At 44.7% G+C, this 23,274-nt stretch overlaps 1 protein-coding gene across 2 annotated transcripts in view; it reads right to left on the bottom strand.

Annotated features, from left to right (window-relative positions):
• Positions 1-23,274, bottom strand: part of Cdyl (chromodomain Y like) — a 149,960-nt gene that overhangs the window by 68,069 nt on the left and 58,617 nt on the right. The window contains exon 2 of one of the 2 annotated variants that reach the window (XM_036188842.1): positions 1,746-2,412. The exons of the other annotated variant lie outside the window; for it this stretch is intronic. Within the exon in view, the coding sequence (XP_036044735.1) occupies positions 1,746-2,412 (667 nt within the window). The remainder of the gene's footprint in view (positions 1-1,745; positions 2,413-23,274) is intronic. 2 annotated transcript variants of the gene reach the window in all.

Genomic DNA, 23,274 nt, shown 5'->3' with positions numbered 1-23,274 from the left:
ATTCTTAGCGGACATGTCATAAAAAAACCAGGTGGTGAGTGGGGTCTACTACTTCACAGGCTGTGCCATTTTGTCAACCACTGTGCTAGTCCCTGTCTGTGCCCAGAGCTGAGCAGTGCCTGGCCTCAGTCTTCAACATGGAACAGATGCCCCTTGACTAGTGGAGGCACTATGGGGAGAACATAGGAGATGAACTGAAACATTTATCTAGATCCCTCCTGTGTCTCTCTCTTTCTATGAACTTCCCCTTTCTCTGTATTAGCATTCCCTACACAGGAACCAGAACTCACAAGCAGGTACTTATAGTCTCCTCCACCTCTGAATGTCTACGGTCGTCCTGGCTACAGAATGTCACTGTACTCATAAATGAGCGCTCCTCCCATGTGAGGCTGACCTGCAGCCAATGGAGCAGGACCTTGGGTCTAGTATGTATCTGGAAAATGTTGTGAGTCGCCAGATTTCATTTCCTAGCTGGCTGAGGGATCACCCAAGGGCCAAGGCCAAGAGGAAAACTTACTCCACGCACCATGACAGGACTGATGGTGATGCTCATGTGATTCCCACCTGGGGAGCTAAGCAGCTCCCCCAGCAACCCCACACCACTGTGTGCCACATCAGTCTACGAAACTGGAATGGGGTGCACACACAGCGACCACTGTAAGATGGCCAGGAGAAGGGGCCCAGGAGGCGGAACCTGCAATCCAACTGGAGCTCAGAGGCAGATGAGAAAGACAGGCCAGGGTAGGCTACCATGATGCCTGCACAGATTGGGGCAGTGGCCCAGGGACATTCAGAAGTGTTCTTGTTACTTAAGTGAGAAGACTCACTAGCTTGGTGCAGAGGTACCACTCTGTCCAAGTGAAATGGATGGGAGGTGTCAAAAGGCAAGAAGCAGGAGAGCTGTGGAGAGCTGTGGAGAGCTGGGACTGGGACTCAATACTACTGCGCCAACATGGTTAGCACAAGGCTCTGGGCTTCGTTAGCAGTCCCTCATACGGAGTCAATTCTGAGGAAGCTGTGGCAAGAAGACAGGCCCAAGATTTAAAAGACCAGAAAGGCCAATGGGGTCTGGATGAGTAACCCTGAAAACCAGGCAGTCATTAAGGTGTGTATTAGTGAGGTGAAGGATGTAGCACAAATTGTAAACACAACATCACCACAGAAGGAGCCCCTGGAAGGCTATCTTTGGAAACGGGCAGGTCACAGATGAGAGGAAGCAAAGAGATGGTTAACAGATTGGCACTGTGCTGAGTGAGCTCCTACTCCCAAACAAGACGCAACAGGATCTGACCAGCTGTACATCAACAGAGCAAACTCCTGAAGACACCCTCACTGGAAGCATTTCTGGTGAGTCACATGGGCAAACAAAGAGTATGGTCTCTAAATCTATGTGGGCCACATGAGAAACCACAGGTAGATTCTTAACAAAAGTGTGTGTGAGAGACTAAAGCTTGCAATAAAAAACAAACAAATCAAAACAATTATAGACTGTTTAGGGAGAGACCCTGTACAGAGCAGTGAGAAGTGATGACCCCGCTGTGGGCGGCAAAGGGCGAGCCAGTGCTGATGGGAGATGCATGCCAAAGACTTTGAGAAAAGAAAGAAGCTGTCAAGATCTCCCAAAGGCCTGGGAGATAGCTGTGTGGCCCTCTTCCCGCCAGGAGGATGTAGAGAAGAGCACATACCCTCTAGAGTCATTGCTCAGCATGTGAGCAAAGCTCATCACAGCCCACCTAGACACTCACCTTTTCCATTAACAGCTAAGCCCGTGGCCATGGCAGCAGTCACAGGGCCAGAAACCTGAGGCACTAGTGGATGTATTCGGGGCCTGCTCCCCATCCTGGCTCGTTCTGCACCAGGGCCCAGCAAAGCTCCAATGGGCTTCTCTGCAGTCACCTCTGGTGCTATGGTGTCCTCGGGACCCTGCTCCACAGGGTCCAGCTTCTCAGGGCTCTCCCCCTGAAAGCCGTCCACCGAGGTCCTGCCCTTTACAGGGCTCTTAGGCACGAGAATCTTGATCCCTGACTTGGCGAGGTCCATGTTCTTGCGGTTTGCAAGAGATGGGGCTGTGTTTTTCCTGAACTTCTGGCTGGCAGCCAACAGCTGACTGTTTTTGGACTCATGATCTCTGCCTACCACAAGTGCTTTGGGGGTGGTCTTGGGGAGGTTGCTGTGAGTGGACCTTGAAATCTGCTTCCGGGCGTTGCTGGGGGAGGCTCTGTTGGCACGGGCCAGGCTACCTTCTTTCTGCCTCTCGCTGTGGCGCCGGTTGAAGTCATGGATGTATTCCTCACAGTTCACCAGGTGCTGCTCTGGCTCCCATGTGTCATCCTCGCTGTCATAGCCTTTCCAACGCACCAGATACTCTGTCTTCCCTTTCTTGTTTTTCCTTTTGTCAACAATCCTTTCCACCTACGTATGAGAGAAAGGTTAAAAAACAAACCTCATTACTTGAGAAAGCTGTGGGTTTAACAAGGAAACATTCATTATCATCACCAAGACCATGACCATTACAATCACCACTACCATAGGCCATAAAGTTGATCTTTTCTTTCCTGCCCCAGTCAGGGGTAAGAAAAAAAGGGGTGGGTGGGGGCAATAGAGAGGAAATGTCCTTACCATGAGCTCAAACTACATTATTTTATACTCAAAATGTATGAATATACAGAAATCAAATGTTACGTGGCACCCCATTAACATGTGAATTTTTTATGATGTTAATATCAGTTAAATTATTTGTATAAAAAAAACCCATACTCTCAACAAACTAAAACAGAACTGATACAGCCTTCCAAAGATAGGGGCTAAGGCAGAAGGATTGTTGCCATTTTAAGGCCAGCCAGGGCTACACAGAAGAACCCTGTCTTAAAACACCAGTTGTGTTTTAACCACAAGAAATATTGCTAATTTCAGAAGTGTATCTTCCACTTTAAGTATAAACTGGAAATACACTTATAGCTATAAAAACAAAAATATATCCATAGCTGTGCATGAGGTAGTTAGTTTATGATAAAAAGGGGACTTTTAATGTTGACCCTTGGCCCCACCACCTAAGCTGGATCTACTAATCACAGCTGGGGCAGTATGCACCATCTGCAGCCAGTGCTGGCCATCCTTAGGTGAATGCAGCAAGCAGTAAGCTATGAACAGCAAGGGCTTTCTGTGGTCCACAGCTGACTCAAGTAAAGAAGTCTGGTAAACGTGACTTTGAAGTGCTCACTGACACCAGGGCCAGTCCTCTTAATGAAATGCTCGAGGACAATCAGGCTATTGTCCCTCCAATCTTGGTTTAAATTTTATACTAACAGCTTCAAAAGAAGGCGATGCTGATGGAGTGATGACTGATATGTTGTGTATTAAACTTCTGTTTTGTATGTATCTGCTTCTGTGATGTATTCTATTACTTTGACACTCTAAGTGTACAGGCAAGACATAATTCAGATGAAGGAAAATATTTGACATCAATGCCCACATTACTGCAGAAATACCCATAGTCTGTTGTGATACCCACACTTAATGTAAAAGCCACCAGACTGTTCCACAGTGGTCAGGTGTGATTTTTGTGTTGTGTCTGGCAGGCAGAAGGTCATATCAGCTAATAGCTCTTTAATTAAGGCCACAAAGGTCTAAGTCCACCAATCTCAAAACATCAGTTTGTTTCTTTCAAAGTTACAGGTTAGAAGAAAGACCCAGTGCATGTCAAATTCTGTATTACTCCAAATGAATGCAGGCTGATTGGCTGTGCAAGTGGAAACATCCAATCTTTATCTTAAAAGATAGTCTTTATTCTTAAAAAAAAAAAAAAAAAGGAAGACACATTCTCCCACATATTTACTTAAGATACAGACACAATTAAAGCCCTTAACTGTAGAACAGTCTCGATTTAACAATTCCTTATTGCTTCTAGGTGAGAAGGGTTAAGAACAGAAAGACTAGTCTCAATGGGAGGTGGATTTCAAACCAACAGAGCCTCTGAGTGAAGAACTGCTGTTGGGAAGGTGTGAGCTGGTCTGCAGAGGTCTGCAAGGGTACTGTCATGCTCCTTTGCTTGGGAATAGTTATGTACACAGATGCAAGCCTTTCAATGGATGTAAAAGGGGCATTTCTGGAAAATTTCACAAAAATCAATTTCATGGCAGCTGTAGTTAAAAAGTTTTAAATGTGCATGGGAAAGAGATTATGTCTTAAGGGGAAACTATGTTTTATGCTGGTTTTTTTTGTTCCCCTAAATCCATTTCTACCCCAGTAAGTGTGCACTCAACCAGAACACCCTCCTTTCCTCACTTAAAGCTGAGGTGAGGATGTGGGGACACAGAATGCTTTCTTTCTCTCCTTTATTCTGAATGCTGGCTTTTCTCCTCTGGGCCCCCAGGACCCTGCCCTCTTCTTTACCAAAGGAGATGCAGTATAGGAACCAGCCTCAGCAGTTAACTGGGGACACATGTGGGCTTCCCAAATGCTCAGGACTGGACTCTTCAGAGATGCCAATGGAAGATGCTACTAAGCCTTATGGGCACTGCTAAAGAACACCAGTTTAAATCTTCAGGCCCATACGCTCTTCCAACCACTCAACTCTCTGATCAAAATCAGTGACATCTAAAAAAGCTAAAAGCGGAAAATCTTGTAGCTTCTTGGGCTATTAAATAACCATTTTATTTACTAGGCCATTTAAAATATAAGAGCCACCCACTGTTTGAATCCACCACGATGTGTAGTTGCTAGTCCCTAAGCCTGTGGGGAGCAAACAGGCACTCACGTGCAGACTTGCAACTAAACCTTGTGAAGGATTTAGCATGTGAGTTAACATAAAGGACTTCCCAAGTCCTTTCACTGGTGAAGGGAGAAAACTGTCGCAGATGAGCATAAAAACTCCCCTTTCTTCATTCAAACCTCAGACTCTTTCTGAGCCTCTACACCCCAGACAACTATTTCCAGTCTCTCAGGACGTGCCTTTCTCGTGGTATGTATAGTGACACAAGGTCAACGCCAAGAATTTCATACCAAATAATTCTCTGTGGAAGGAGAGACCCACAGAAGAGCTCTAGGATTATTAAAGTCATGACTCAGTGAAGAAAGAAGGCATGAAAATCCCACCCAAATCACTATCTTTACAACTGTTACCCAGAGTCACACATGAAATGAAAATTTAAACATGAAATTCAAACCCAATGTCCTTATTTGTCTATACAGTAAGTCATCTGAAGTTCACTGGGTTAGGATTATTCTTCTAAAACTCAATCTAAAAGCCAAAATGTTAAGACAAGTAAACTCCATCCTTCTGTAATATTACAGACCCCCCCTGCTGATGACTTGCAAAGCTATGAAATTAATTGGGGCAGCTAAACACCCAAGCATCTCTTTTGAACCAATCTGGGGTCCCCAGGTCCAGTGATGTGTACCAAGGTGCTCAGGACTCCAGAAGACAGAATGGAACACATGGCAGAAAGGCTCAGGAGGGACGCAACCATTACTGCTGCTCTTTAAGAAAAACCAGCCCAGGACAAGCAAAATGCCACTGCCAGTTGCAAAGCTGGGACAGCAGAACTCTGGCACATCAGATCACTGTTCACACCATCACTGTGGAAGCAGGTTTGTCCAGGAGCATGAGAGGTGCCTTGGACCAGCATGAAGCCACAAACAATGCCGAGTGGAGAGAATAGCATATTAAAACCCTCCTTATAGAAGAAGAACTTTGGTAACCCATAAGATGCACAAGATGAAGACGACATACCAGCCACTGAGAACAGGCTGTCATTACTGTGAAGAACAAGAAAAAGATAGTTTTTATGTAACGGTCTGACACACTTTCCGGCTTTATCCTGGCATGAAAGCAATGTAGATTCCATAGAAACTGTACTTCAAACTTGGAATCCTGACCTTCTAGGCTACTGGGAACACAGCTGGACCTTGCTGCACTGCACAGCTGCAGCAGCAGTCACCAGGGGAAACAGCTGACTCTCTATGGGGTGAGGAGCTGCAGAGTGCTCCTTGGGTACCATGTGAACCATTTTTGACATTTTCAACTCCTAACCGGTTTATCAAAAGGTAATCCCATCAGAAGCTGAGAATCTATATAGTGATATTTTATATGTACTGAAATGTGATTTTATTTGTATATTAATGAAGTTGCCTTGGGGTCAGAGCAAGCCATAGCAGAAGCTGGGCGGTGGTAGTGCACACCTTTAATCCCAGCACTTGGGAGGCAGAGCTAGGCGGATCTCTGTGTGTTCAAGGATACAGCCAGCATGGAGACACACGCCTTTAATCTCAATACCAACCATAGAAGGCCTGGAGTTCTGTATTGACAGGCAGTGACGAGGAGGTCATGTGGCTGGGTTTACAACCAATGAGAAGGCAGAACAGAAAGTCTATATAAAAGACAGGCACAGGAAGTAGCTCTGTGGCAGAGAGGAAAGACAGAGCAACAGTGAACGGTAAGGTTTTCAGCTCTCAGCTCTTGCTCTGATCTCTTGGCTTTTAACTCTGCAATTGGCTCTGTGTTTCTTATTTAACAAGACAGTTACATCTACACATCTATGTTACAAAATAGTGTTCTGCAGCTGAAATGAGTAAGAATTTAAACACAACTACCTGAAGACACTATAAGGAAACCCCAAAAGAAAGCAGAGGGGAGGCATGAGGTCATGCTTCAGCTGGTAGGACTCAGAGGGCAGACAGCAGACAAACCTGGGTTGAAAGTAGAGATCTAGGTAGGTGGCAGACAGGACCCATCACAGAAGCATGAGGACCAAACCAACTCATTAACCCCTTCAAACCCTGGGCAAATTTCTGAGTAACAATGTGTCCCAAGACCCCTGAAACCACAGTCAGCAAGTGACTCACCAATGGCTATGGCTCACTATAGAGGAAGAACACTGTGGAGAATCAGCAAAATAAAGGTACCTGGGTGACATGTGCATTTGAAAGATACCCTCTCTGTGGAGCCACACCTGCATAACCCTGAAGCAAAGAGCTGCCATCTCAGGACCCAGATCTGAAATGCCTAAAGAGCAAAGGGCACAGTAGACATCACCCCTCTAAAGCAGCAAAGCTGTTTTGTTTTGAAGTCACCGAATAAAAAAAAGCCAAGACATAAATTCCCTGATGAGAAGGAGTGGAAAGGTCAAGTGCAACAAGCTGCAAAGATCAGAGGTTACACCTGGGCAGTGGTTGAGACATCTTTGTCCCAGGAGAGTCAATCCGTACGACCCCCGAGACCACATTTGGCTAGCTGCACAGTGTGGGGAACCCCCTGCAAAAGTGCCCTTGAATAAAAGAGCAAAAGCCTAAGTCAGAAGACACCTTGGTCAGCAGAGATGATGAACCAGGGCGGGAAAAATGACTGAGCCCTTATGGATTAGTAGACACCCACAGAGGTTTCCTAGTGAGAACTTACTCAGGGTCCAAGAATCTGAGCTTGCTTTACCCAGCAGGGCTGCACAGGGGACGATTTGACCAAGGGCGTGGTCACCGGGTGTTTGGAAGGGTCTGCACTTGGCTGCGTGGTATGATTTGGTCTAGCAAAGGGGGGGGGTCTTTTGTTCCACCCCTTGGCATTGTTATAAATAAATGCCCCTTCCTCCTGAAGCTATCCCGTGTTTCTGTCTTTCTCCTCTCTGCTATCTTTCTATCTAGAAGTTTCTTATCCCTCTCTTTTCCTCCTAGGAACCCTTTAAAAGATGGGAGCTGGCCTTCCACCGGATTAAGTACAAATGTTGAAGACTGGTTTCAAAAGCCACTCCTACCTATGTTACATTTGATGGGATCAGACTTGTGAGCCATTTACACAGCAGGCACTGTTAAAAGCAATGGTGTAGACAACCAGTAATATAGTGTGTAATAGTATGTAATGAGCTAAGTGTAAAACCAATCGAAACAATAGTGTAGCAGAGATCAGGAAAAGAGACAGCCTTTCAAAACATTGTCACTGGCCCACAAGCCCGGGGGCTGACCCACCTCCACTTCCCATCTCACTGTAAAGGCATTGGGACTGTGGGTGTATCTGTAAGGATTAAGTCCTTAATTACATCACCAGCCTTCACAGCGTCCCAGCCTAAAAAGTGGGCGTGCCCTCTCTGTGCCCCCTCTTTTTCCACACTCTCTCCTCTCTCTCCCCCTCCCTCTTTCTCCCAATAAAGCTCTAGAAAGGTAACCATGGCTCGTGATTCTTCCGCCACCGCAACATCCACTGTTTTCTTCCGTTGGCATGGCTGCCGTGGGCGGAGGCCAGTCATGAGCGCTGCTTAACCAACAGTGTCTACCACATCCACATATATGTGAATTCTGCAGATTCAAACTCAAGGCCTCGCCCTTGTGTGTCAAGTGCCTTGTTTACTGAGCCACCTCCCCAGTCAAGTTTCTTTATGAGTAGCATATGCAACCAGAAAATGAAACAAATTACAAGTGGGATGACTGCAGATACATCCAAGCTATAATTCTGCAAACAAAGGCAAAGAAATGACTCCTGAGGAGAGAATTCCTAAGACGCACAACTGACTTCTCATCAGGAGTAATGCAGAACCAAATGGTACAGCACATTCAAGGTACTGGTTTTAAACCATCAAGTCTTTTCAGACTCATCTATTTAAACCCTAATCGGGTCTTCTGCCTGTTACTGGTGACGTCACTTTCCCTGCCATGTTTTGTTGTTTGGGGGCGACATTGTGGGCTTCATGCATTACATTGCTCTATTTATGGGCACAATACCTGAAGCTACACATGACTATATACTTATTGTATATATTTATGAATCCAGAAATATAAAGATCTATAATGGGCAGAGCTACAGCAGCACATGCCAGCATCTGGGAAGGGAGTGAGGGGGCGGGGGTGAACTAGTATGGAACTTCAGAAACAGCTATGTGATACCACAAGGGGTTGCCTTGCTAGTATACTGCCAGACAGAATGCTGCCCCCCAGCTACGGGCTGTCTGAATGCACATTATGACTTTCAACAATGTACGACTTTGCTGCGGTCTGCTCATAAAGGAAAAAGGAGGCTGCTGAGGCTGCTGGTCCTGTATGGAACTTCTCTACTCTCTCCTCAAAACTGTCTGTACTTCTTGTTGTGAACATGAGACTGTGCTACAGATTTCCAGATAAAGACAGTCTGTTAATGGGGATCTTCTCCACAAGAAATAGAGGAATTTCTTCAGACTGGAAAAACCCAAATGAAAATTAGAATCCAACCCCTCCCCCAAGACTAAACAAACAAAAAAACACCTCTTGTGTCTGACGGGCTGCATGAAGACGTCAAGTAGCAGTCACCTTGTTGTGGCCTGAATGAGGAAACACGAGGTGTCTTGTCATAAAACCCTGGCCAGTGTCAAGGTTGACAGAGTATCTTCCAGGGACAAGGCCATGTAAAAAGGAGTAGGGGATAAATGCTGTGGATATCGCTGTGTAAATAAAGTTCTGATTGGCCAGTGGCCAGGAAGGAAGTATAGGCGGGACAAGAGAGAAGAGAATTCTGGGAAGTAGAAGGCTGGGGAGACACCGCCAGCCACCGCCATGAGAAGCAACATGTAAAGACACTGGTAAGCCACAAGCCATGTGGCAAAGTATAGATAAGCAGAAATGGGTTAATTTAAGATAGAAGAAGCAGATAACAAGAAGCCTGCCACAGCCATACAGTTTCTAAACAATGTAAGTCTCTATGTGCTTTCTTGGTTGGGTCTGAGCGACTGTGGGACTGGCGGGTAAGAGAGATTTGTCCTGACTGGGCCAGGCAGGAAAACTCTAACTACAAATGGCGTCCAACTGTGAACATGACCGGGGCTCATGCAGGGTAAGGGCCCATAGGAAGCTAATGCACAGCTATGTCAATGATCCCTCCAGAGCTGATCCAATTATCAATGGAATTTCATTTTGGAGAGATTCTCACTGCATCATGTGGTCTTCTGGTAACATCTCTGTGAGCAGCTGAGGTGCTAGTCTCAATCCTAAGATGAAAGTCATCACATTTCTGAGAGGGAGATGAGCTAATACCTGGCCTTCACACAATAAATACAGCCCCAACCATGCACACCGGCTCTGGGAGGCACTGTGTTACTGAGACCCACACTGACTACCCCCAACATTGCTTCTGCACAGCTTATGTTTGAGATAAATGGTTTGGTTCAAATTATGAAGCTTGCCCCTTTTTGGGGGGCCTGTCTGGTAACAGCCCACTTCTCCAGCTGTCCATCTGACTAGCCAGGTGGCAACATCCTTTCTCTGGGGTGACTAAATGCTAGTTGTAAATGGAGGGCATTTCCAGGTGTCCACGGTTAGTTCTGTGTAGTGGGGCAGAAGGAGCCACTTGGCCATTCTTCCAGTCTCTGCAGCACTGGGGCCCAGAGCAGCTTGGTCCTGACCTGTGACATCCATGAGTGACCCCAACAATTCTACAATCTGAAAGAAGTGTGACTTTACACTGCCATCTGTGGTTTTCTAAGCAGCAGAACAAAAGATGGCCAACTGTAGAGACTAGCTGCAAATGCAACAAGATTCACAAGAGAGAACTGTGAGAGTTCCTGATTTTCGCCCAAGAGCAGAACAGCCATGTTCCATTTGTATTCGATGGCTGTAATGGCTATTCTTGGTTATAAACCTGACTATGTGGAATGAACTGCAATCCAGAAATAGAGGCCACACCTATGATCTGGATCTTGAGGCAGGAAGACACAGGCCTTTAATCCAGACTTTGAGGTGGGCAGACACACCTTTAACCTGGGCTACATCTGCTGAATGCCTATATAAGGGCATGAAAGAAGGAACGTTTTATTCTTTGGCTTGCAAGCACATCCATTCCAGAAGACTGGCTGAGATATCCAGCCTCATGGAACTGAGCAACTACTAGATTCTTAGGCTACAGCTAGCCATTGTTGGGATTATTTGGACTGCAGCCTGTAAGTCATTCCAATAAATTCTACATATATGAAATTTATATCTATGTCTTTTTATATCTATATATCTCTACCTATATGTCTAATCTTTCTATCTACAGAGAGACACAGAGAAAGCATGAGCGAGAGAGCTTCATTCCCTAAGTTCTGTAATTGTAGAGAATCCTGACTAATACAATGGCTATGAAGCTGCAGAGAAGCAGCTAGGAAACACCACAGTTTGCAGCTTACCTAAACCATTGGCAACCCAGGCAAGGGGACTATGGACTGAGCCTCCACCCCACCCACCACACACGCACGCACGCACGCACGCAGCTCTGCTTAGGTGTGCCACTTTGTCCCATAAAGCCAGGATCTACTAGGGCCAGCTACCCAGGTCTCCAGTGTGGCACTTCCCACTGATCCCCAGAGGCTCCCCTACACTCTTTCCACCTGAGTCAGACATCCATTCCAAACTGGCTACTGATCACAACACCTGGGAGATTTGGAGTAAAGAGACAGCAATAACAGACAGACAGGTGGTTGGGTAATAACAGTTATCCCACCAAGGGAGTGTGGGGGTATCAGCCACGGTCAGTGAAATGTAAGGGAATATCTAAAAAGACACCCATCCATGCAGACACACACTGATACTGCTTATTATAAAGGCCTTCCTAACCCACCTGATCAAGTTTTTTTGATAAATGTGACTGGAGGATCTGGAAACAAAGCTTAGTTGGTAGAGTGCTTCCTAGCATGCATGCTAGACATAAAGCTGGCCTGTAATCCAGAACCCAGGAGAAAGAGGCAAGAAAGTAAGAAGTTTATCTTCAGTTACATGTTTTGTTCCTCCAAGGCCAGCCTGGGCTACATGAGACCCCGTAACTACAAAATAAAAAGATACCAGAATATTGGATATATCCATTTGCTAAAAAATAAAAATAAAATAAAATGGAGCCACAAGCCTCATTATCAAGTTAATCAAAAATACATTGTAGGCCAGTAATAAAATCCAAAACATGAAACATTTAGACCAAACACTAGAAACCATCCTTATGGTGTGGGAAGAGATGAAGGTCTCTTGAGTCACAAAAAGCATAGTCATGAAAGGAAGAAGAAAATAGATTCTTCATCAAAATTTAAGAGTCTCCCCAAGCCACAGGGTGGGGGGAACAGATGTAAAACACTGAGCTCAGTACCAACCTGCGTTTGCCTGTTGGGGCTGCTTACACTACTTATGAACAGTAGAACTTTACTGCTCACAGTCAAGGTGCAAGCAGACTGAAGTGTCCAATGGGGATCAATCCTCCCAGATGGGACTGTTTGTGTGATCTCGGAGTAGAAGGTACTGGCAAACTCTGGGGCCTTTTATGATGCCACAAGTCACCTGGTAGAGCCCTCATGACCTCCAATACTGATTAACACTACTGCCACAGGGATTATGTTATAATGTTTGGGGGGGGGGGGGAGAACGCTGATACAAACACAGTATTACATCACCAGACCCCTTCTGAGAAATGTCAATGAAATGCATTGTCTTTTCCAGCAAAGTGTTAAACAAGACAAAGCTAGTTCTGTCTTTATAAAGAAATGTGTAAAGGCATCATTTGGCAGGACGCCCCCCCATCAGTATCTGGTTAAGATCAAAAGGTTTCACTGTACTCAAAGCTGCTTCTAAACTCAAAAGTCGCACTGGGCTTAATACTTATGCCGCTGAACATGGTTTACAGGCTTAGTCGCCTTCTGCTGGGAGGCAGCATAGCAACTGGACAAGGTGAACTCGAGCGGGTAGGAGTAAGTTAAGTCACTGAGAGTATGTCCTTGAAGGGACATTGGGAACCTCAGCCTGTTCTCATCTCTGCTTCCAGGATGCGGTGAGGTGACCTCCATTACCTGCTCCTACCACCACTGCCTGCCTCCACTACAGGCTGAAAGGCAATGGAGTCAAGCAACATGGCCTTACATCTCTGAAACCCTTAACCCAAACCAATCCCAGTAAGTTGATTTATTGTGGGTGTTTGTTAAGAGCACGGGACTACTACTAACTCATGACAAGACTGAAACTAAAACTTGTATGAAAGGGACACAGGTGAGTTGTATGGGTGGAAATGGTCCCTGTGTCTAGAAGAGGGTAGTAATACAGGTGCTTAAATCTGTTAAGATTCTAATCATCTAAGATCTATGTATTTCCAACCGTATCTCATATAGTCCACTGCATAACAGAAGATCACCTACATGGTTCTTGGCAGGAGAAGAGCTTCTGGCCAATAGAAGCTAAAGCGGCCCCTGGGTGCACAGCGGCCCCTGGGTGCACAGCAGCCCACAGCTGTGCACCAGGGCTTCCCGTGAGGAAGTCAGCGTAACAGTTCCGAAGGCCTAAGTGCTGGAGAAGCAGAGCCTCCCAATCCCAAAGCCAACACCAAACATGTGTGCACACACACAAACAAGAGCCACCACAACATCAGACAGATGCTGTGCATAAGAAGAAAATTCATACTTCGTGATTTTATCTTCCAAATCAATAGGGCAAACGCTACAAACTGAGTGTGGGACAAGTTCTAAGCAATTCGTAAAAGAAAACAAACCACCAGTAAGCATGAGTAACATTTAATCTCACCCAGTGTAAGGCTTACCAGGGTGTGTATTTTACAGAGTGCTGCAATCTTACTGGGAGCATGAAAGGAAGGCTTTAAAGCAGCCTTCTTGTTGGGGGGGCCTCGGCTAAGGAATTCTGGAGACACCCACACGCGCACAGGTTCAGACAGGTGAGAGAGCAGGAGAGTGAGCGAGCAGGTAAGAGAAGAACTCCACACAGTTGTGCTCCATGTGACTGCATCCCCTGTCTGTGTTCCCATTCAACCATCTCGAACCAGGCTCTTACAAGCACTACACAATGCACCTCATCTGTTACTTCCTTCCGTCGATAACAGGACTCTGGGCTAGTGGTATCCGCCCAGTTTATTCTTACAGCAGGTTGGCAGAAGTAAGGCAGGAGTTCACTAGCTGTATTTTCCAAAGTGTTGAATACTAAGGTAGCTTTCCCAACAAAGACAAAGGAGAAAGGTTATAGTCTAAGTTATCAGCACTGCATATCACAGTGCTGTCTTAATTATACTTCTCCCCTGCCATGCAAGAACTAGATGGACAGCAATAAAATGATCCTCAGAACATGCAAGAGAGGACATGAGGACACTATACATTCTAATTCTCTCCACCTCAAAAAGATCCACAATTTCTATGAATAAAAAAGATTGTCATTCTCTTCATGATGTCTTTTGTTGTGTGAATTTTTTTTAGATTGTTGTTTACTTTGGATATGAGTCTTTGCCTGCCTGTGAGTATGTGCATCATGTGCATGTCTGGTGCCCAAAGAGGCTACAGGAAGGTCTGACACTTGTTTTATTATTATCTACCCATTTTAAAAATCAAACTCAGACTCGGGCTGTCATAGTTGGCAGCAAATGAGTTTACCCACTGAGCTATCTTGCCAGCCCTATTCACTATTTCTTAAGAGGTTTACTCAAATAAAAATGAATTTCAAAAAATTTAAAGTCAATGTTGCCGAAAAGAAGTTGCTAATAAGCTACTTTTCCAGGGGTTTTTGTTCTGAATACATGCAGAATGATACAAATGAACGTGTTTGCTGCTTGAATACTCAACAGAACACAAACTGAATCAAATCTCTCTCTCCTCTCTCTCCCTCTCCCCCCCCCCCCGTCTCTGTGTGTGTGTATTGTACACATGGGTGAAACAGAACCTATCCAAACAGCACCACAACTGTAAGAACAACTATGCAAACTCATTTCACAACTGTATTCCTCTTCAGATGCCTCAGAACAGAACAATGCATTTGCTATTTCTCACAGGCCACACAAACCAAACATGCTAAATGGGAAGCTTGGAGAAGTCATATAAAGAAATTCCTGTTGGGAAACGGAATGACTGGTACTGTGCTGTACAGCGTGGCTTTATTAAATGGATAGAGACAAAGATGAACTGTGGGGTGCTAAAAACAGACAAACAGGAATTCTGAGGCTGGGAATTTTCTGTTTGGTTCTTCTATTTCATAAGACCACTGAACAGTTAGAAACTACAGTTTATCTGAATTTGTCTTAAATTGGTTAAACTCTTGCTACAATACTCACTTTTAAACCTCATGTTCCATGAGCAAAACATCCAGTCCTGTAATGACTGCGCATAAAAGTCATGGACAGGCTCATGTGTTTGGACCGGCTGGTGGGTGAGGGAGTCAGCTTTAAGGCTTATAGCCAAGCTGAACTGCAGAGCTCTGAGCAGGTTCCCTCTGCCACAGCAGCAAGTAGCTCCCCACTCTGCCTCCATATCCCAATTGACTGTGCTCTATTAAACCGTGAGCTCCAATAAATCTCCTCTAAGGTGCTTTAGCCAAGTATTTTACATTTTGTCATTTACAGCAATTAAAAAAAAAGGCAGCAAAGAATATAATACAAATCCCTAAGCACACCCAAACTAAACCAACCAAGTACAGAATATACCAGGCACAAGGTAGGCTCTTCACAGAAGAAACATTTGTAGATCTCACCCATTGGGTTTAATTAAAAATGTTATCATCAATTATAAGCTGTTACTTTGTTGTTTAAAACCCCAATCTTCTGCTAACAGGAGTGAACACATCCACCAGAGGAACAACTAAAACTCCCGTGTGAAATGCAGCAAGGCTGTTCTACAGTCCACAAAACACAAGTGGGCACTGCATGCACATCTATGACTGATGGCAAACGAGGCCACTGAGGAGGCACAATGACCACACTGGAGGAAGTCAACATTTCCACAACTTCTGCACAGATGTTTCAGACACTGGCAGGGAAGCAAGAACATTGTCTAGCATCAGCCTCACGAGGCTGACTCTACTGGGCTCAAAGGTCTGCTCTGTGTACTCACTCAGGGGCACACTCCATTCCCAGGGTTCCCCTTGTACTTCTGCATGTTCTTCCGGTCAGTTACTGCTCGTTTCCACCATTCTTTCCCAAGTACAGTCAGTTTTTACGAATACATATTCCTTAATCTATCATCGTTACCTGACTCGACAGAGCCCTGAAATGGCTGATTTCAGCAATGCTGTTTCATATTCTCCCCCAAAACCCAGTACAAAGGACTTCCCAACCTACTCCTCCATATACCCGAAGTCCTGCCCTCCCAGTTCTAACGTTGCCTGGTATTTCTGACTGTCCCCTCTTGAAGCCACTTGATTTGGTGGATGCCACTCTCTTGGGTCTCTGCGGCTACTCATTCCTTCTCTGTAGCTCCTATTCCGTCTCCCTTCTTGTTCTCTTTAAATGTGTGAATCTGGTACAACCAGCCTTCAGCTGGCGTCACCAGACTTTGTTCTGTCATGGTGGTGAGCAACAGCCTCCAGCCAGCAAGGTGAGGAAGGAAGAAGGAAGGAAGGAAGGAAGGAAGGAAGAGAGAGAGGGAGGGAGGGAGGGAGGAAGGAGGCTCTCTACCATGCCTTTGCAGAGAGCTCAGTGGGTGGTACCCACCCGGGGTGGTAGCTGCTCAACTTTAGGGTATTTTCAAGTTACAATACATAGGTTAGTCAAAACACAGCTCTGCTGCAAGCTAAAAACCATCGGAATAACTAACAGATTTTGCTTTAGAACACACACCAAACACAAATTAAACCATCAAGAAAAGCTGTGAGATCACAGATGAGATACAAAAGGACATCATATGTGACTGTTAGCATGAGATGACTGCGTGGGTGTGAGCAGTTCTATTTGTGATACAAATTTTGTATCAGTCTGAAAATGGAAGAGAAATGGTGAAATCTGGGTGATTCTTTGGAATGAGGAGAAGACACCAGTGAACTCTGTGGGTCTGGAGGCGTGTGGGTGTGCAGGCATGGAGGTCATGTCTGTGAACTGGCTGCAGGATGCTCTCCTTCCTCTTCAGTCAGTCTGGGCAAGACTGCAATGTTCACTTTGATGGAGATAGACACGAACTCCTCCTCCTTCCCACTGTGTAGCCCAACCCTCTCGCCCTCCACTTCTTTTTTAAAGGGCAAGTTTTAGTTCATATCTTCTCAACTGGATCCATGCTTTCATTTTCTATTATTATTTTCTGTTCTTATTTTTAGCGCCCTTTTTTTCTTTGACTTCCCCATGCTCTTCCTCTAATTTGTAATTCAAACACAAGGCGACTCAGTTCTAGGTGTTCTCTTAATTCCCTTGTGAGTTCCTCAACAGCTCACGGCTAATGAGTTCAAATTTCCAGAACGCTTAATTAAACATTCAGTTCCAATCTAAGAACTAACAATCAGAGGACATAGTAGGGATTTGTAGTAGGAATCTTAAAGGTCTTATTAATGAAATCAAACCTGAGGCCAGTTATTGGGGTGAATGCTGGAAGATCAGAGACACAGAACAAGCCACAGCTAGCTCACCTTGCTAGTTCCTCAGGTGATCCTTTTTCCTCAGGCTGGAAGCTTCTGAGTCCTCATCCCATTGACTCTCAGCTGAACTGTGCTGCTCCAAAGCCTAAATGCTTAACTAACTAAATGCTTTTCTCCTTTAGTTCCTGGTCCTTACACCTTATATACCTTTCTCTTTCTGCCCCAACTCCCTGGGATTAAAGGCTGGGTTTCTGGGATTAAAGGTGTAGGTCACCACGTTTAGCTGTTTCTAAAGTGGCCTTGAACACACAGAGATCCACCTGGCTCTGCCTCCCAAGTGCTGGGATTAAAGGCGTGCACCACCACCGCCCAACTTCTGTTATGGCTTGCTCTGACCCATTTTCTAGCCACCATTTTTGGCTTTGTTCTACTGGCTGTCTGCTCTCTGATCCCAGATATGTTTATTTCAGGGAACACACAATATTTCGGGGAATACAATACCCACCACAGGGATTTAGTCTCTCTTGGTGTCTGCTGCTTTGTAGCTTAGTACAAGGACAAATTAAGAATGTACTTGTCAGGCATGGTGCCACACACCTTTAATTCACTTAGGAGGAAGAGGTGGGTGTTTCTCTGAGACTTCAAGGTCAGCCAGGGCTAGAGTGAAACCCCATCTAAGAAAGAGAAAAAAGAAAGAAAAAAAGGAGAGGAGAAGAAGTAAAGGAGGGGAGGAAGAGAATTTCTTGAAAATCTACTTACTCAAGGTAGAGCTCTGTATATCCCCCTGCTCAGACAAGCTGTAGTTAGGCCAACTGTCTAATTTTCTAATTTCTCACTGAGCAATCTTCTAAATACTTAAGTCTTTGAACATTTCCCACCAACTATGGAATTGAACTTTTGTCAACTTGGCTTTCTGTATTTTGAAGCAATGCTGTCAGAGGCAGACAAGGCTAAAATCACCTCACCTCATGAAGAAATGTGCTCACACACACTAAACATGAACACCTTTTGTTTTTTGTCTTTAAAATTCTATTTCATGTATCTGATACTCTGGCATTATCTATTGTGATTAAGTTATCTGCATTTATTTTGATGATCTCATTCTATTTACTCTTGTTTTGTATATTTCTTTCTCCCTTTTCACAATATGCACGCTTTTAAGGTTGCCCTTAAGTGTTCTAATATGCTTGGTGACAATCTCAATTGTCAAGTTGAGATTGAGAATCATCTAGGAAGTGGGCCTCTGGATATGCCTGTGGCTGATTATCTTGATTAGGGTCACTGAGGTGGGAAGATCTGCCCACTGTGGGTGGCACCATTCCCTGGGCTAGGATCCTTGACTGTAAGAAGAAGAAAAAGGGAACTGCTCTGTTTCCTAATTATGGGTTTGATGTGACCAGCTGCTTCCAGTTCCCACTACCTTGACATTCCGCCACAATGGACTGCATCCTGAGACTGAGCCACAACACACCCTTTCATTGGCAAGCTGCAATAGAAAAGTAACTAAGATTATGCTTGTCTGTTAATTACATCTAAATGTACTTCTTCCTACCCAAATAAAAAAATTATTCTTGTGATTCTTCCTGATGCTATAAAACTTTTCACTTAAATTTTATTTCATCAACATTAATGTTGGCTGTTTAAACACTGCTGCTGCCTCTTTCTTGGCATACCACTCATCCTTTGTATCTCACATGTTTCTGGCTCTGTTTTCCTCTTTTTCTTTTCTTTCTCGCTCTCAAATATCCTTTGATGATCCGGTTTTCAGCATGCATCTACCAGTGGTAAACATTCCTAGTGCCTGTGTGGAGGTGTCTATTTTACCTGGATCCCATCAGCTCTCAGCTAACTAACTCTTGCCTTAGGAAGATGTCCAGAAGCTTCAGGCTTCTGATTGCTGCTAAGACTCACACTCAGTGCTGCTGGTCCTTCTCAGGAGATTCTCGTCCTCCTGGGCTGCCAAGCAAGATCTTCTAGCTCAGCTTTGATAGTCTATGTTTTGTACTAATAGCATTTGGGTCCAGATTAAATGGTTTGGGTTTCAGTATACTTCAATTTGAGAATATTAAAAAAAAAAAATCCACAATGGTATCTTCTTAGCCACTGTCATGTTCAAATCTTGTCACTGGACCCTGTCTTTTCTTTTCAGAAATGTACAAGAAAGCACTAAGGTCAGTTTCTGCCCTGAATACCTGTTTTACAGATCTACAAAAATCTGAGAAAAGTGGTTTATTTTCTTGATTGCTTTTTTTAAAAAAGATGTATTTATTATGTATGCAATATTCTGCCTGCATGTGTCTCTGCAGGCCAGAAGAGGGCACCAGATCTCATTACAAGTGGTTGTGAGCTACCTTTTGGTTGCCAGGAATTGAACTCAGGACCTCTGGAAGAGCAGTGGGTGCTCTTAACCACTGAGCCATCTCTCCAGTCCTCTTGATTGCTTTTGATACATCCGTGGAAAACAATGGCTCACTTGGAGAAACTTGAAATCACTCAGCCTCATGAGAAACACCATCTTGCAATAGGAGCCAAGTCTATCAAAGTAGGGCTGGTGTCGGGAAGGATGGGAAAGAGCCCAAACGACAAGGAAACCTCCTGGTTAGCTGTTGAGGCCTCTGAGAATTCTTCTGTTTGAGCATAAAAGGACCTCATTTCTGCTCCAAAGAACAAGAAACCATGTACTGCTTTTCTATTTTAACCCTGAAGTGGGGCAGGAGATGGTCCACCTGCAAAAAGACATGCTTTGCTTGATTCAGCCGAGGAGCATCCAGGAAGGAACTGCCAGGTTTTCAGGTAAACTGATAAGACCTTGTCCTACACAAGCTCGAGAATAAACACCGTCTCTTTAAGCTATTTCTGAGGAAATAGCTTTGGAGTTTCAAACTAAAGATGAACAAACTAAAGAGCTATCGTGATATTTTATCTATCATCACAGACGTAGCTCACACTGTTATCCACAGCAGGTCTTTACATTTATTAAACAAGCTGCCCCAAAGGCAGAGGTTTGAGCTCAATTTGTTTCCTTGTTAAATCAAGTGTAGTTATTTCACAGGGTGGCTTTAAAGAACACTGTTTCCCAGAATACCAAGGGTGCTTAAGTGCAAGCAAGGATGACTTTCTTCTAGAAAATAAAGGCTGGAGGGGTCAGTTGTCACTTGTTGATACCTTATATTCACAGACTTAAAGCCCATTTCATAGCCTCAAACCACAGTAAGCTCAAACAAACAAACAAACAAACAAACAAACAAACAGCAGAATTTACTTGAGTCTTCTGGCTGCATGCCAGGTGGAGGACCTCTTAGTTTGCATCCTGGAGAGTTCTGTTTGTCCACATGAACTATTAGAAAAATAAAGTCAGTGCCCACAAAGCATCCATCCACAGTAACTCAAGAAAAGGGAACCAATACTCTCGTTAGCTATCTTGTTTCTGGATCATCCTAGAGAGTGGAGTTGGGAATCTCTTTAAATTCATGACCAGGGCTACGCATGTACATGGATAGGCAACTGTGACTTAATAGAGAATGCATATTTTATGTTAGAAGCAGTTTTTACAACCTGGCCAGAATCAGACCCCTGTAACTCAGGTATACTGAGTAAAACGGCACGGGACAAATCAGCCAAAACCCAGCAGCATTAAAGGCATAGGTTAAAACAGTACTAGGGTGAGGGTAGTTTCTAGGGGTACCAATAAGCAACTCTCTAATTCACTCCACTAAAGAGTAACCTCATAAAGGTAACATACCTTCTTCATACAGTTGACATAGTGGCAGCTTTGCTATGGAAACAGATCCTCAGACATCATATGATGCATCAGGAGGTGTGGCAACTTTCTAAGAAGCCCAGGCTGGCCTGGAACTCTCAATCTCCTGGCCTTAGTGTCCCAAGTGTTAGAGTTACACAGGTCTCTGCCACCATGCCTGACACATGCTAAGCTTCTAAATGGCGATTATTTTAAGTGCTGTTTCCTACCTCCACAGCAAGGCAGGCATCACGTGATCTGATAGAAGCAGAGCGCAGACCTGGCCAAGGCTGTATCTCCTCCAGCATGGCTATATACACGACCAGCACTCTATCCACAGCCCAGCACAGGCTGTGCTTTGTTGTCTTTCAGGCCCAAGGGGCTATCTATAGGGCTAACCTAGACGTCACCAAATGAACCCTAACTATACACAGCTAGAAAAAGCACTTTATGAACAAATAATTTGTTCTCAGCCCACAGTTTTCAGGGACATTTTGACTGTGCTACATCTCTAAGCCTTCTGTGAATGAAAGGAATAAATGATCTCTAATTACCATCTATATTGTTCTTACCGGCACTAAACTCCTAGTCAGAGAGTTGCCACCCAAATGCTAACACTGGGGTGGCTGTTATACCACCATGGTCACTATGGGTGGATGGAGTGAGGAGGGCGGGGCTGGTAAGTAGTGAGACCTTTAAGCATATATATACATGTGGAATGCAACACTCAAATCACAATTCAAAACAGCTGGAAACATAAGCTTGATCTTGTAACAGTGTGCCCACAGAAGTCCAACCATCGGCCCAACCATGCAAGCACTATACAGGTGACACAAGGGTGGTGACTCCACACAGGTGTGCCTTGACTAACACCTGAGATTGCCAAAAATGTCCTGTAAATGTAATCTGTAATGTTAACATAATTATCTAATGCTGAAGCTCATGGTAAAGATGTCCATTTATATAAATGGCCGCAGGAAAGTAGCCACCTCCAACCAAGACTTAAAAATGTGTCGTATAGAGTTCCAGGGACCAACCTGGGTCTGCTAGGGGAAAACACCGCCATTTCCCCATCTATAAACCAGTTCAAGGCTGAAGAAGGTGAATGAAAAAGCCCACATCAAACAACACACTTGGACACAGGTAGTCTGCTGAAGTCAGTAGCAGGCAGAAAGTGATGAGCAGTAACCAGTACGGGGGTGGGGTGTGGGGAGGGGGGGGGGGGCGGACCAGGGAGACACACACAGCTCACGAACAGGAGCTCCCCTTGGATTAAAATGCCCGCTGTGTAATCAAAGGACAGATTTGTCTACAGACCTCCAGAAGTCACATGTTTCACTGCAAACCTCACAGAATAGAAACTATTTCAGAAAGCTTACTAGGGATGCCAGCTTCAAACCAACAGACAGACCTTGTAGTGAGCAAAAACATTGGGTACCAAATGTGCACATCTGATTAGGCGGTCCAGGAGTCCAGGATAGCCTGGTATGAACAAAGGAAACAGCAGGTACCTGACATTTGACACGGCTGATCACCATTTCTGAGAGCTGTTTGGCAATCACTGCCTTGGGTTCTCTGTGTATTAATATATGTATTACCTCGTTTAATTCCTACAATACCGTCTTTCCCTTTCTACAGAGGAGGAAGTCAGATACAGACAAAGGGGTAGTCAATAGAAGGGCTAGGATTCCAACCTGGCAAGTCTAATTTAGAAGTCCACTCTTCTAAGTCGAGAGCCTTCAATCCTAATAGACACAAAGACTATGGCACACGCTTGAATTAGAAAACAAAGGACAAAGGTGCAATGAGGTTGGGGAGCAGGAGAGCTAGGCATTGTTTGAGTTACATCTGCCTGGCTCTGACAGGGTTCCAGACTCTGGATTGTTCTCTATTGTAACTAGGCAATACTGGTACAAGGTGAACACCCTTTACTAAAATTCTTGGGGGACAGATGTGCTTAAGGCAAACAGCCAGGGGCTTGGCACTCAGTATGGCTGTGTTTATGTTAACCACTACTGCATATGAAGGAGGAGACAACATGGAAGAATGACTAAGGAAATGGGCTCACTGCTACATGCTAAAATGTTTTGCAGACCTGTTTTGGGACCACAAAGGCAGCAGCACACTTGCTAAGATAGTAAGAGCCCTGTGGTAGTTCAAATGTAATCAGCCCCCATAATAAGCTCATAGGGAGTGGCCTATGGAGGTATGGCCTTGTTGGAGGAAGTATATCACTGTGGGGTGGGCTTTGAGGTCTCATATATGCTCAAGCCACACCTAGTGTCTCAGTTCATTTCCTG

Source organism: Onychomys torridus, chromosome 5 (genome assembly GCF_903995425.1).
Source record: "Onychomys torridus chromosome 5, mOncTor1.1, whole genome shotgun sequence".
NCBI classification, from domain to species: domain Eukaryota; kingdom Metazoa; phylum Chordata; class Mammalia; order Rodentia; family Cricetidae; genus Onychomys; species Onychomys torridus.
The sequence above is the reverse complement of the archived record's forward strand: the minus strand, read 5'-3'. Positions and strand labels throughout refer to the sequence as shown.